Source organism: Drosophila erecta, unplaced genomic scaffold (assembly GCF_003286155.1).
Source record: "Drosophila erecta strain 14021-0224.00,06,07 unplaced genomic scaffold, DereRS2 tig00000092-arrow-pilon, whole genome shotgun sequence".
In the NCBI taxonomy this organism is placed as follows: Eukaryota; Metazoa; Arthropoda; class Insecta; order Diptera; family Drosophilidae; genus Drosophila; species Drosophila erecta.
In genome coordinates this window covers 11,462,701-11,474,352 of record NW_020825207.1, presented here as the reverse complement: position 1 = coordinate 11,474,352, position 11,652 = coordinate 11,462,701, and the positions used below count along the sequence as shown (strand labels likewise).

Here is an 11,652-nt window from a genome sequence, read left to right as displayed (position 1 = left end):
ACTGCATATACATACATATGTAGATATTAAAGTGATCACCAAGGCAACGTCTTTCGTTTTGACCACAACAACGTGAACCAACTCAGAAATGGAGTCGAGTGGTTCCGGCAATCAGTTGCACTATGTCGCTGTTCAATGTCTGCAGCTGGTGGTCTGCCCAGTGTTCCGATCCTGGGGAGGAATACGATGTGGCTAGCTTGCTGTGCGCTCGCTTTGGCCTGGAGTCTCAAGAAAAGGACTACATTATTGTGGGTTCCCAGACGGGTCAGCTGAGTATATACTATCCACACGGCAGAGGTTACGATGCTACCGACCTACTTTTGGAAACCCAAATGGATGCTCCCATCATTGGTCTATATGCTGGCAAGTTTAGTGGGTAAGTTTATCAGAATTTGATGCCTAGTGCTTCCACGACAACTGCACCTCATCCGCAGAAATGCTCGCAATGAGAACGCCAATCAATTGGGAGTGCTCCTGCCGAACGCCATTGTTATTTACAATGTTGTGGCCATCGGAGGATTGGCGGAACATGGAGCTCAGTTGCGTCTGCAGGTGCAGGTGGAGCACAAGTTCCAGCGCGTCTCGTTTGGACTGTGCCAAGGTCATTTTGGGCAGGTGAAGGGACGGGAGTTTTTCTGCGTGGTGCATCTGGATGGCACGCTTACCTTCTTTGAGCAGGATGGCATATCCTACGAGTGCCGATTCCCAGGTCACCGGGCTCTTCCCGCTCCGGTGGCCTATTGCGAGAGAACCGATAGCTTCTTTCGGTTTAGTGCCACGTGGGACCTACAATGCTTTAGCTATCAGGATCTGTCCCACTCGCTGGTCACCAAGAGCAGCTATCAGCCCACCTGGTCGCAGGGCGTCGGCGAGGGCATTGTCGATATGCGGGTGGTGCAAGTGAAGGAGTAAGTATCGGATTTTGAATAGCTCTCCTTCACTTCCATTCAATGTTTTGTTCAACCTAGAAACTGTTCGTACATCATGATTTTGGGCGAACGAAACTTCATCTCATTGGACGACAATGGCAAGTTCAACTTCATGCTCAAGCTGGACTACGCTCCAAAATGTTTTACCAGTTTTGTGGTTGGCTACTACTGGGGTGAGAATCTTGTCCTATTCTATCCATAATATTATCTTCAACTGGGAGTACATTATTAGAGCCTGGGGCCCGTCTAATCAGCGCCATCATTTCGGACTCCTCGAAGTTGCATCTGTACGAAGAGGCCAATATCATTTGGGCAGCACAGTGGCCAAAACAATCAACCGCTCCGGTGGCCATACAGCGCTCGAATATTCAAAATCTTGCTGGTGGAATCGTTACATTAGGCGCGAGGGGTCAGCTCGAGGTGGGCTACCTTGGCGCTGATCCCGTTCAGTTCCAGGTGCAGCCCCTAAATGTGGAGGAACTGAGTTTCGCACAGGCCCACAAGGAGCTTCAAAAGCTGGAGGACGAGATCAAGGAAGCAGTGGATGTGCGGGACATGGATGCGCTTAACCAACAGGCAGCGGATCAAGTGCGACTAAGTTTCACCATCGAGCATGAAGCTAACGATGACCTGGACACTCTCCTCATGGACGTGCCAGCTGATGTGGCTGTCAAGGAATTGCCTTCGGCCAAGGGCTTGCTGCGCTGCAAGATCAAGGCAGAGCTGGCTGAGTTGCAGCTGGTGTTTCAGACTCCAAATGGAGTCCGTTGCAGTCAGGATACAATGAGCTTTGTTAATGTACCTGCAGGCACAAGTAAGGAATTTAAACTGGACTTTTACACTGCGGAGTTGCTACACATTCATAGCACCAAGGTGGAAGTGGTGGCATCATTCATAAGTACCAGGGTGAGGGAAAGGAATTGGTATAAATGTAGAGTACATAACAGATGTTGAATTCATTTTAGGGCATTCCGCGGGTCATTCAGCAAAGCGCCAACCTTCCTCTGTCCATGTTCTATCGCACTTGTCAGCCGCAAAAGGCGGCTGGAATCAAGCTGACCTACAGCATCACCAGTCGACATGTGAGCCCCAAGCTGGCCACCTTTTTCGGGGAGTTCCTGGAGGAGCAGAGCGATACCCATGCTCTGGGACTCCAACTACTCTGTCCAGGACTGGAGAAGCAGAGTGAAGTGATCACCGTAGTGGCAGCCAAAAACTCGAATCGCTTTCGCATACAGTCCGACTATGTGGAGGCCTTTGCCATGATCCTGGAGCGGATTGTGGAGAGAACTCTCCAGCTGGACAACTCAGCGGGACTGATCAAAATGGACAAGAAGAAGCCGAAGCGCGGAATTCTCAACCGCTGCGTCGAACGCCTTATGGCGGCTCCTTTTCTACCCGCCCAGCCAATCCTCCATCGAATCGACGTCCACCATGACACCCAGCTGAGTATTAGGAAGCAAACGGTGGGTTCGTCCTTTAATTTGTACTTTGCCTGCAATTTCCCTTTGCTTCATTCACAGGACCAGCTGGAGGACCTATGGCAGCAATTTAAGACTCTTCAGCGTCAATTGCAGGAGCAATCGGAGAGTGAGCCCAAGGAGGCTCTCACCATGCAAATCGAGTCCAACTACGACCAGCTTATCCTGGAGGGCGATAAACTAGTGGAGATTCGGAGGGATGAACGCAAGTAGGGGTCGCAGGGCGCTAGACAATTTCACCTATGTGGATATTTGTATACCCGTTACTCGTAGAGTAAGAGGGCATACTAGATTACTTGAAAAGTATGTAACAGGCAGAAGTAAACGTTTTGGTTTACTCATTCTTGATCGGGTATCTAATAGTCGGGGAACTCGGCTATAGCATTCTATCTAGTTATTTTTACCATGCCACCTCCACGGTAACACACTTAAATAATTGTAATGCCAATACCTAGTATTTGCTAATGGATGGAAGAGTATATCCATTTTATGGTTAAATTAAATATTAGTTAACTAGTAAATTAAATTAATTAAAAAAAAGTGTGGCCATGGATAATTGCAATTTTTAGGTTGGAATGTGGGTAGATGAAAAAACTTATATTTTAATTTGCATATTCCCCGTCATTAGTTGTACACGGTATCCTAGGGACCCAGCACTGATGTAAATCTGTCTAATCATTTTTATCGATTTCAGACAGCGCTGCGACCTGAACTGCGCCGTGGCTTTAGCCAAATGGATTATTCATGCTTTGAATTTGGAGGAACGTGTGGTCAATGTGGTAAGCTCAGTGCTGAGTGTGCCCATCGAGGACTGGACAGAACTGGCAAGTGGTTCAGAAGTTAAATGTGCAAATTTATAATTATATTGAAGATAAATTTAATAGAGTTGGGAGGAGTCGATGGCGCCCGGCATTGATATGCTGCATCATTTTGGGCCGCTCACCCGCTCAAAATCTTCATCCACACATGGATTACTGGATGCCAACGCTGGAACCAAGGATAGTTTTGATTACAGCCGTTTTAGACGACACTTTTCCACACTTTTCGAAAGGATTGTGAGATTAGCCTCCTCCCCCATGGCACTTAACCCCGAAACAGGCAAGGAGGAACCTTCCACGGAGGAGAAACAACCGCCCACACAGCAGGTGGATGAAATCGGCAATATGCAGCGTATGCTGGGCGAGAAGGGCTTGCCACTGGTTCCACCGAAGCGGAAGAGCAACATGAGCAGCTCCCTGGAGGCCGTGGAAGACGATGAGGAGTACGACGAGGAGGATCTTCGCGAGGATGTGGGCTACCGCAAGGAGTATGGGGCAACCGATCCGAAGAACCCAAGCAACAAGAAGCGATCCGAGTGGGTGAACGAGGACTTTGAGCTGCCCACCACCGAGGAGCTATTCAGCGACCTGGGCATCTGGTGGTAGGCTTAGAGGCACTGGGATTGGGGGATTCTTGTCGCAATAAACGTGCAAACTGTCAAAACAGAGATCTTTATTGGCTCGCTCTCAACTTGACAGGATGACAGCGCGACAGCTGCTGGACCCGAGATCTGAGATTCTGGCGGCGATAAAGCTTCGTAATCGGAATTTGCATAACCAGCAACGACAGCCAGCCATCCAGATCCATATCCACATCCAGGGTCTGTGGGAGTGCGGAGATTTGTGTGGACAGGACGGACAGGACGGACTTGCGTATGATGCATTGTCGCAGATAAAGCAAGACGAAAGTCAGCGCAGAGGCTTCACTGTACAAAAGTCGACAGTGGGCTGAGCACGAATGAAGCTGTGCACTGAAACAAATAGAGCAGTAATATTTCCTAGCTCAATCTTGAATTCCTAATGCCAAAGTGCTACTACACCATAATCCTTACCTTTTTGTAATTTGTTCTTATTCTTTGCGAACATTTGGTTATTGAAGTGAGCATTAGGTGACTTGATTGTGAGCTTTCTACTCTAACTCCATTTTTCCGTGTGCAACTCCAGCTGGGACAACTGCGGTGATCCCTTGCTTGCTCCACGTGAAATCCCACACATGGCGCGCTGAGTTATAGGAGTCACTGTCTGATCTAGGCTACAGCTCCAGTTGCTGGACCGTAAATTGGCCACAATAGACGGCTGGAATGTCAGGTCCCTCCTTTAGGACTGGTCGCGTGTTTGTTGCCAAGATTGGAACTGAAGCTGACTCCGTCGTCGGGTGCATTGAGCACATTGTTTGTGCGATTCGTTCGTTTTTTGGGGGAAGAGGGGGATGCAGCTGGCTCATTGATGAATTAACTGATTTTTAATGTGATCTCGAGCGATTAACAATTAATTTGCGATTCGATGATGGGACTTCATCGCTTCGGAAATAATGAGTGCAGGATAGGTCAGTCACATGTGGTAAGGCGTGAAAAAACCCGATTGCACCTTGGGATGAAAGCGATCGTTTTCAAAGCGATTCCAGTGCATTCTCATAACTCATAAAATACATGCAATAAATATCTTATGAATATCTTACAGAATGTGACCTCGATCCTTTTAAGCCGAATTTTAAATTGCGTATACGCGTGGCTGTCAAGTTTTTGAAGGAGTATAATTTGTTCCGAAATATTTAGTGTCCAAGTCCAGTGTCCGCGAACCGCTTTCGATTGCTTCCGTTAATATTAAGATTTGACTGTCCGCTGAATTGGTAATTAGCGACAAGCCAAATTTAGCAGCCGGAACGACGATAAACAAAACATGACGTATCAATCAGTTAGCGCAATTGTTAAAAAAGCAATTACAATCAGGCTGTTTTGATTAGGTTCATAAGCTATACTGTATTTTGGTTGCGTATTTATCATTTGGTTGATTAGCTAAAAGAAATTGTGATTGGGATTGTATTGCTCGTTAATGGAGCACAGGGCGGGATACTCCGGATTACTGCCCGTCCGGCATTCAGAGGCGGGCTTTCCGGCATTGTAAACAGGAACTCCGATGGCATAGACACTGGCGTAGTTGCAGGCGGTGTTGTAGATGTAGAGGAAGGGGTACTGCGGATTGGTGAAGCGCATCATGGCACAGCCCACATGGGTGTTCCTGTCCAGCACGGTTTCCACAAAGTGTCCATACTTTTCGCTAATGAAAGAAATGAAAGAAGTATGTTAGTGGGCTAGGTCAGTGGATGATTGGGAGCACCGATGACTTACAGATTTTTGGTGAGTTTAAAATCCGTAATGTAACTGCTGTCGATGAGTTTGTGCTCTCCAAACCACAAGCCCATCGACTGCTCCACCAGATTGGTCACGTTCATGTCCCAGTTCCTCCGACGATCGACCCCACAGAGATTCTGACCCAGATTCCGGAAGCGGTAGCTGTTGTGGCATTCATCGTGCTCCAGGTAACAGGTTTTCAGGTTCAGCGTGGCCAGGTACTCCAGCTCCTCATCCCACACCATGGTGGCCATGCGTGTGGCCGGATAGTATCCGGGCAAAGATCCGGACGCAATGTAGTTCCTTCGCTTGTTGTGCTCATCTACGATAAGTCTGCGATAAGGTTTCAGGTCCACCATAGTGGCATCCGGGGAGCAGCTTTCATGAAAATTCTATGGGATGAAAACAGTTTTTAGCTGATGTTATGTGCTGAGGTATGAAAGTAACTTACCCCATCGTTGTTACACGCTATGTGCACCGTGTTTTCCGGACATAAATCCGGATCACACCAGGACAGAGGTTGGGAACCGGCCATCCCCAGGATGATCAACAGGCAACTGATCGCTTGGATTGTATCGTACTTCATGTTCACTGGATCTCACTTAGGGCTCAAATGATAATGTAAGTCCTGACCACCAGCAAGGCGATATTTATATCGAAATTTTGATTTGCAGCTGCTTAATTTCGGCGGGTGATTGCCAATCCCGATACCAATCCCGATTTCGTTTCCAATCCCGATCCCGAAAACGAAACCGCAGCTTGAGACAGGTCAAGCGACGTTTTATGAATCATTTCCATTTTCGGGGGCCGTTGTCTTTGTCGTTGTCTCTGTTTCGGATTTCACATCCAAAGAGCGTTCACACCGAAAACTTCAAAGTGCACGACTTCTAGAAAAGCTCGAGCAATAAACCCCTGCGATGCCGGCTGGGAAGACTCCCCACTTTCTTGGCTCCCCAGCTCCCCACCTTAAATATAGAATATTTAAGTAGATCGTTAATCCCCGAGTCAAGTTCAAGCCAGAGAAAGCTAAGTCGAGGCATTTAGTTAAGGTTTGAGCATCCATTAGACTGGTTAGCGGTGCTATATTCAGCCTGATGAACAGTCTGCTGAACATTTAAACAAAACGTTCTATTATTTAAATCCAATACAAAAAGTATCTCAAATTCGAGCACTCGGCTCAGGATTGAATGCGTGGGTGTCTCTGGCAGTTCAGTGACTTTTCACTCTGCAGTTTCCAGTATTTGACATTGACATTGACCCAATTGGTGAGTTTAGGTAATCGGGTATTATTAAATAGCAACATTCTTGTTTGCCGATCGCTGCACGAGCTAACCTACGTTTTCAAAAGATCACCGGACAGGTTCTCCATCACAATGGAGAAATCAATAACTTCTGCGCACAAATCAAATAAAAATCTTGTCATTTGCATATGCTAAGACACATCGTTATGGGTTGGCCAATAGCAAACGAAAGTTCTGTGTGCCAAACCAGTCTGAAAAGAGTAGGACTGGCTTTCTCAGTGATTCGCATTGTTTATTTTGGTCGAGCTCCGTGGGCTTACAGCACAACCTGTGCCTTTATAACTTAACTGGGATTATGCAATGCCAGCCGGGTCAGAAGTCAGCGGCGGCGGACCCCCGATGATGACGGCGCATTTGAATAAATTATGCAAACTGGCTGGAATCGATGCGATCATTTATTGGCTTGTATTCGATCTTAAGCTACGGGCTACTAAATACTCTTGGCAGTTGTACCTGAGTGGAGGGAGTCCCCCTGGAGTGGGCAACTCTTACCAATTGGGATCGTACACCTCGCGGGTGGAACATAATCCCGGATAGAAGGGGCTCCTGCCCGTGGTGCAATGAGAGGCAGCACGTCCAGTCTCATAAACCGGTGCTCCCAGGGCGTAGAGTGAAGCATAGTTGCAGATAAAGTTGTAGATATACACGGAAGGATAGTCGGGCCGTGTGAATCTCATGATGGAGCAGCCGACCGCGAAGTTCTTGTCCACACTCATCTCGGCAAAGTGGCCATAGTCCTCACTGATGCAAAGAATATCGTTAGTTCAGAGAAGATTAGGACATCACCCTCTTCACTCACAATATCGGGGTGACTTTGAAGGAGTCGATAAAGCTGCTGTCTATCAGATCGAATTCGTTGAACCAGAGACCCAAGCACTCATCCACCAAACTGCTCACATTCACATAGGGACTTCTTGGGCGCCACACGGCACACAGATTCTGGCCCGAGTTGGCGTACCGAAAGGTGTTGTGGCAATCGTCGTGGTCCAGCTTACAGGTGCGGGTATTCAGCATGGACAGGTACTGTAGCTCGTCGTCCCACACCTAAGGATATGGGATGTAAGGTTAGTGCCGCAACATCTTTTCCAGCTTGAGCGCCTACCATTGTGGCCATTCGGGCAGCAGGATAATAGCCTGGTACTCTGCCGAGAGCCAGGAAGTTCCTCCTCTTGTTGTGGCCATGCAGGAAATCCGCCTTGTGGCGACTTATATCCACTTGGACTGCATCTGGCTGGCAGCGTCTGTGGAAATTCTAGGGGAGGAGGCAACCGTATCTTGTAGTTAATAAAAACTCTGCCAATAAATCTCTTTCAGTATATAAAGTTTGAAATTTTAATCATTTATTTAAATTAAGTTATCATCGAAAAATCCCCGAATCTTTTGCTGAAATACACAAACTATTTCTTGATTAGTGAAAAAAAAAAAATAAAAACTTTAGACAGTATCAAAAAAATGTGCGATCTCTAATTATGATATCCCCTCAAAACAAGATTACGACATTTGTTTAAATTTCATGGGCGATTATATTTAAATATAAATAAATTAAACCCTCCAGATACGTTCAACTCTATAATATATTTAATTTCGCTGATTTTTACAGCATTTTTATCTCTTACTCCCCAAATGCATGTGATTATTATTCAAGGTATAACTTTTTGGCTGTTAATTTGTATAACGTTTCCTTTATCGTTCGAACGAGCTTACTAATAATTTATTTGCCCACACTTACTCCAGTATTTCGGCACGCGATATGTTTCACTCCGTTGCCGCATAATTGTGGATTACACCAGGAATAATCGTTTGCCAGGACCAACTGGAAAATCAGCTGGAATACGGCCAGGCAGACACCTCCACGGATCAAAGGCATTATATTTACTAGCTCACTTTCAGGAATAAAATAAAATTAGATACTAAATGGGTATGCTCCTCCTAGCACTTGGGATTCGGCACTTTCAATCAGATTGTGGCCAAAACCGTGGCCGTCTTTATTGGATGTTTCCGTTTGAATGATCACAGAACCGCGATCGGGGACTAAGTCTTAAACTAAGCAAGAGTGCTCGGGTGCTAGCCGACTTTTAATATATCTCTCTCCGGCCGATTCTAATGCCATTTCGCAAAGCCCGACTTGGATAGACCAAGCCTTTCTAACACGTTTCGAAACGAAACGAAACGAAACGACACGGCCAAGAACAAGTTTGCGCAAAATAATGATAATAAATATAAATATTAATTTGAGGGCCAGTCGAGCGGAGGATGAGTGAATATTCCCGGTCTCAGTCTTTCGGTTCCATTTCATCCCGCCTCGGGTTGAGTTTCTACAATCGTGATTCTAAAATTGTCCAAAATTAGCCAAATGAAAAAATAGGAGAGAGTCTAGGGGTTCATTGTTGCCACGAGCCAGGAACTATCGACCGATCTAGTGAATAGCGTTCGGTTGACAGGCCATAAAATGTGCGCGTTTGATGTTAATTCGATCGTTAAGCGCTCTATATATGTACATATGTAGATTTTGCTCCAACTATATTTATATTGATCCAACGATCCAGCTACAAAAGCTTGGGAATAGCTGTGCAATTAATTGCCCGGCTTTTATTGACACATATATCCGAGCAGTACCGGAGCTGCCTGCGTCCATCAGTCCATCCGTCCAACACTCCAGAACCCATTAGACTAAATTTAGTGGCCTCAGTTTGCAAATTTCAACGGCGATTATGCCCGATAAGGCGGCACTTAAGACTGACGCTTGATTTAAGCTGCTTTCCACAGATTTATTGCGGAGAAATTCGAGAAGAAAGGCGAGCATGTGTGCTGCTAATTGATGGCTTGTAGCATGTGTTCAGTCCCCCTAAAATCAGGGTAAAAGATACAGATACGAGAGCCTCTAGTGTGCCAGAGTACTTCAACATTTGTTAATGCTATCTGTTCAATATTCAACATGCATATTTGACTCAATAGATGTAACTACCAGGTTATTGGGATGCGGCAATCTTGGTTCCCACAGCAGAAATCCGGCATCAAAGATCGCTGCGCCATTATAATCCCTGATTCCCCCGATCGGGGCAGATAACAAGATTAGATAATGGCAATTAATACTCAATACCGATGGCACTGCATCAACTTCCGTCATGAGCAAACACCAGAGTCGAGTGGATTTTGCATAATTACAACTGATTGCGATGGGGCTTGGGCACAAATAAATTGCTACAAGTAACTTGGAGAACAAGCGAAATCATTCAATAAAATTAATAATCCGTATTGTCCCGGCCCGGCATGTGCCAAAAAGTTAACCAAGTCTGATGGATGCCAACCAGTTTGGGCTGGCCAAAGCCGATGCAAAAAATACAAATAACAAAAACCAAAAACCAAAAGTTGCTCGCGACGCCTTTCTGTCTGTGGAAGTGCGAAAGCAAAGCCCTCCGTGAATCAAATGGAGTGGGGAAGAAAGTCTGAACTTGTTCTAGAAAGTCCTGAGTCCGTACTGCCCGAGCATAATTATTCAAATGGCCCATAACTAGGCAATCAATTGTGCTTCGATTCTTGTGGGTTTGCTTTTCCATTCTGACACACGCCATTGCCATTTAAGCCAACGCTGAATACTTGATTGCCAATTAAAACAGTCAAAGCCCATTGGAACCGGGGAGAGGGAGACAGAGCGCGCTGGATGGACCATTAACTCACAATTCATTCAGACATTCATCTCGTGTAAGCCCAACTAATCTTCGCAGGCATTTGTTTTTTAATGACCCACTCGACGCTGATTGACAGCTGAGTGGGTGAGGATTTGGGTGGGGGAGGTGTCAGCACTTGATAACTAATTTGCACAGCTTATTAACTGCAATTAGGTGTTACCAAGACGTCTTAATCAGCGTTCCAGCAGCGGGCTGGGTATAATTGTAGGCATAAAACAAGTCGTTTGCGCGTTAAGTCACTGTATTCATCTGGAGCGTGTCGAAATAAAAGACTAATCCACACTTTAAATTACTTGCTAATAAACTCGATTCGAAGAAATCATTTGGAGCGTGTCGAATGGACAACTGAATTTCATTTCATTAAAGAAGAAAACCGCAGAATAAAAGCATCGTGGGACAAAACTTTGCGATATGCCAAACGTTTATTTAGTATACAATTTATTATTATTATTTAATTTTCTTAAATTCATTTTATTTGATTTGATATGAAGGAAGCTTGCAGTTCTTTCCAGTTCTCTAGTAATAGTTTCCGTTTTTCTGGCATCCACACCCCATGGGAATATTATATTTCTCTACACATTTTGCTGGTGAATCGTTTTGAATGGCCAGTGGCCACCCCGTTTGCGGGTCATTTAGGTCAACGCCAAAGAGTATGCCACAAATTCTTGGCCGCTTCGTTCCTCCCCAGATAATATATCTCACTCTCTCCGCCGCCGTATCAATAACATAAATAATGCTTCATTTGTCCGGCTCTGTCAACAGCTTTGGTTTCCCGCATCCGGAATGGCTTCTGCTTGGCCAGTGAGCAAGGACCCACCCGATCAATCCCCAGAGGCGGCCTTGGGTCAGTTGTGCGTGGGTGGCTCTCCGCTGGAAGCCGCTGACATATGGATGTATGCGCTAATGGCCAAAACCGATGACAATGGATACGCCCACGCGTCCGTCGGGTGATTCATGCGTTTCCACTCGCTTATGCACACTTAGGAACTGCATCCTTGGATGCTGACTTTACACAGAGAAAAACTAACTGAGCATCAATACCCAATTATGTTATTTTAAACTTAATAATATACCCCTGAGAAA

The 11,652-nt window shown here is 45.9% G+C and overlaps 3 protein-coding genes across 3 annotated transcripts; 1 reads left to right on the top strand and 2 right to left on the bottom strand.

The window, feature by feature from the left end:
- Nucleotides 1–111: 111 nt before the first annotated feature.
- Nucleotides 112–3,894, top strand: LOC6547837 (protein PTHB1). Its single transcript, XM_001975012.3, has 8 exons — nucleotides 112–376; nucleotides 435–908; nucleotides 969–1,102; nucleotides 1,162–1,835; nucleotides 1,895–2,395; nucleotides 2,453–2,619; nucleotides 3,105–3,234; nucleotides 3,295–3,894. The coding sequence occupies exons 1-8, from the start codon at nucleotides 123–125 to the stop codon at nucleotides 3,832–3,834; spliced, it is 2,874 nt and encodes a 957-aa protein (XP_001975048.2). The 5' UTR covers nucleotides 112–122; the 3' UTR covers nucleotides 3,835–3,894.
- Nucleotides 3,895–5,189: 1,295 nt separating this feature from the next.
- On the bottom strand, nucleotides 5,190–6,202 carry LOC6547838 (venom allergen 5). Its single transcript, XM_001975013.3, has 3 exons — nucleotides 6,031–6,202; nucleotides 5,577–5,971; nucleotides 5,190–5,505 (listed from the first exon to the last, which is right to left on the bottom strand). Exons 1-3 carry the CDS (start codon nucleotides 6,163–6,165, stop codon nucleotides 5,244–5,246), a joined length of 792 nt encoding a protein of 263 aa, XP_001975049.1. The 5' UTR covers nucleotides 6,166–6,202; the 3' UTR covers nucleotides 5,190–5,243.
- Nucleotides 6,203–7,258: 1,056 nt separating this feature from the next.
- LOC6547839 (venom allergen 5) lies at nucleotides 7,259–8,888 on the bottom strand. Its single transcript, XM_001975014.3, has 4 exons — nucleotides 8,610–8,888; nucleotides 7,983–8,132; nucleotides 7,680–7,924; nucleotides 7,259–7,621 (listed from the first exon to the last, which is right to left on the bottom strand). The coding sequence occupies exons 1-4, from the start codon at nucleotides 8,745–8,747 to the stop codon at nucleotides 7,369–7,371; spliced, it is 786 nt and encodes a 261-aa protein (XP_001975050.1). The 5' UTR covers nucleotides 8,748–8,888; the 3' UTR covers nucleotides 7,259–7,368.
- Nucleotides 8,889–11,652: the final 2,764 nt, after the last annotated feature.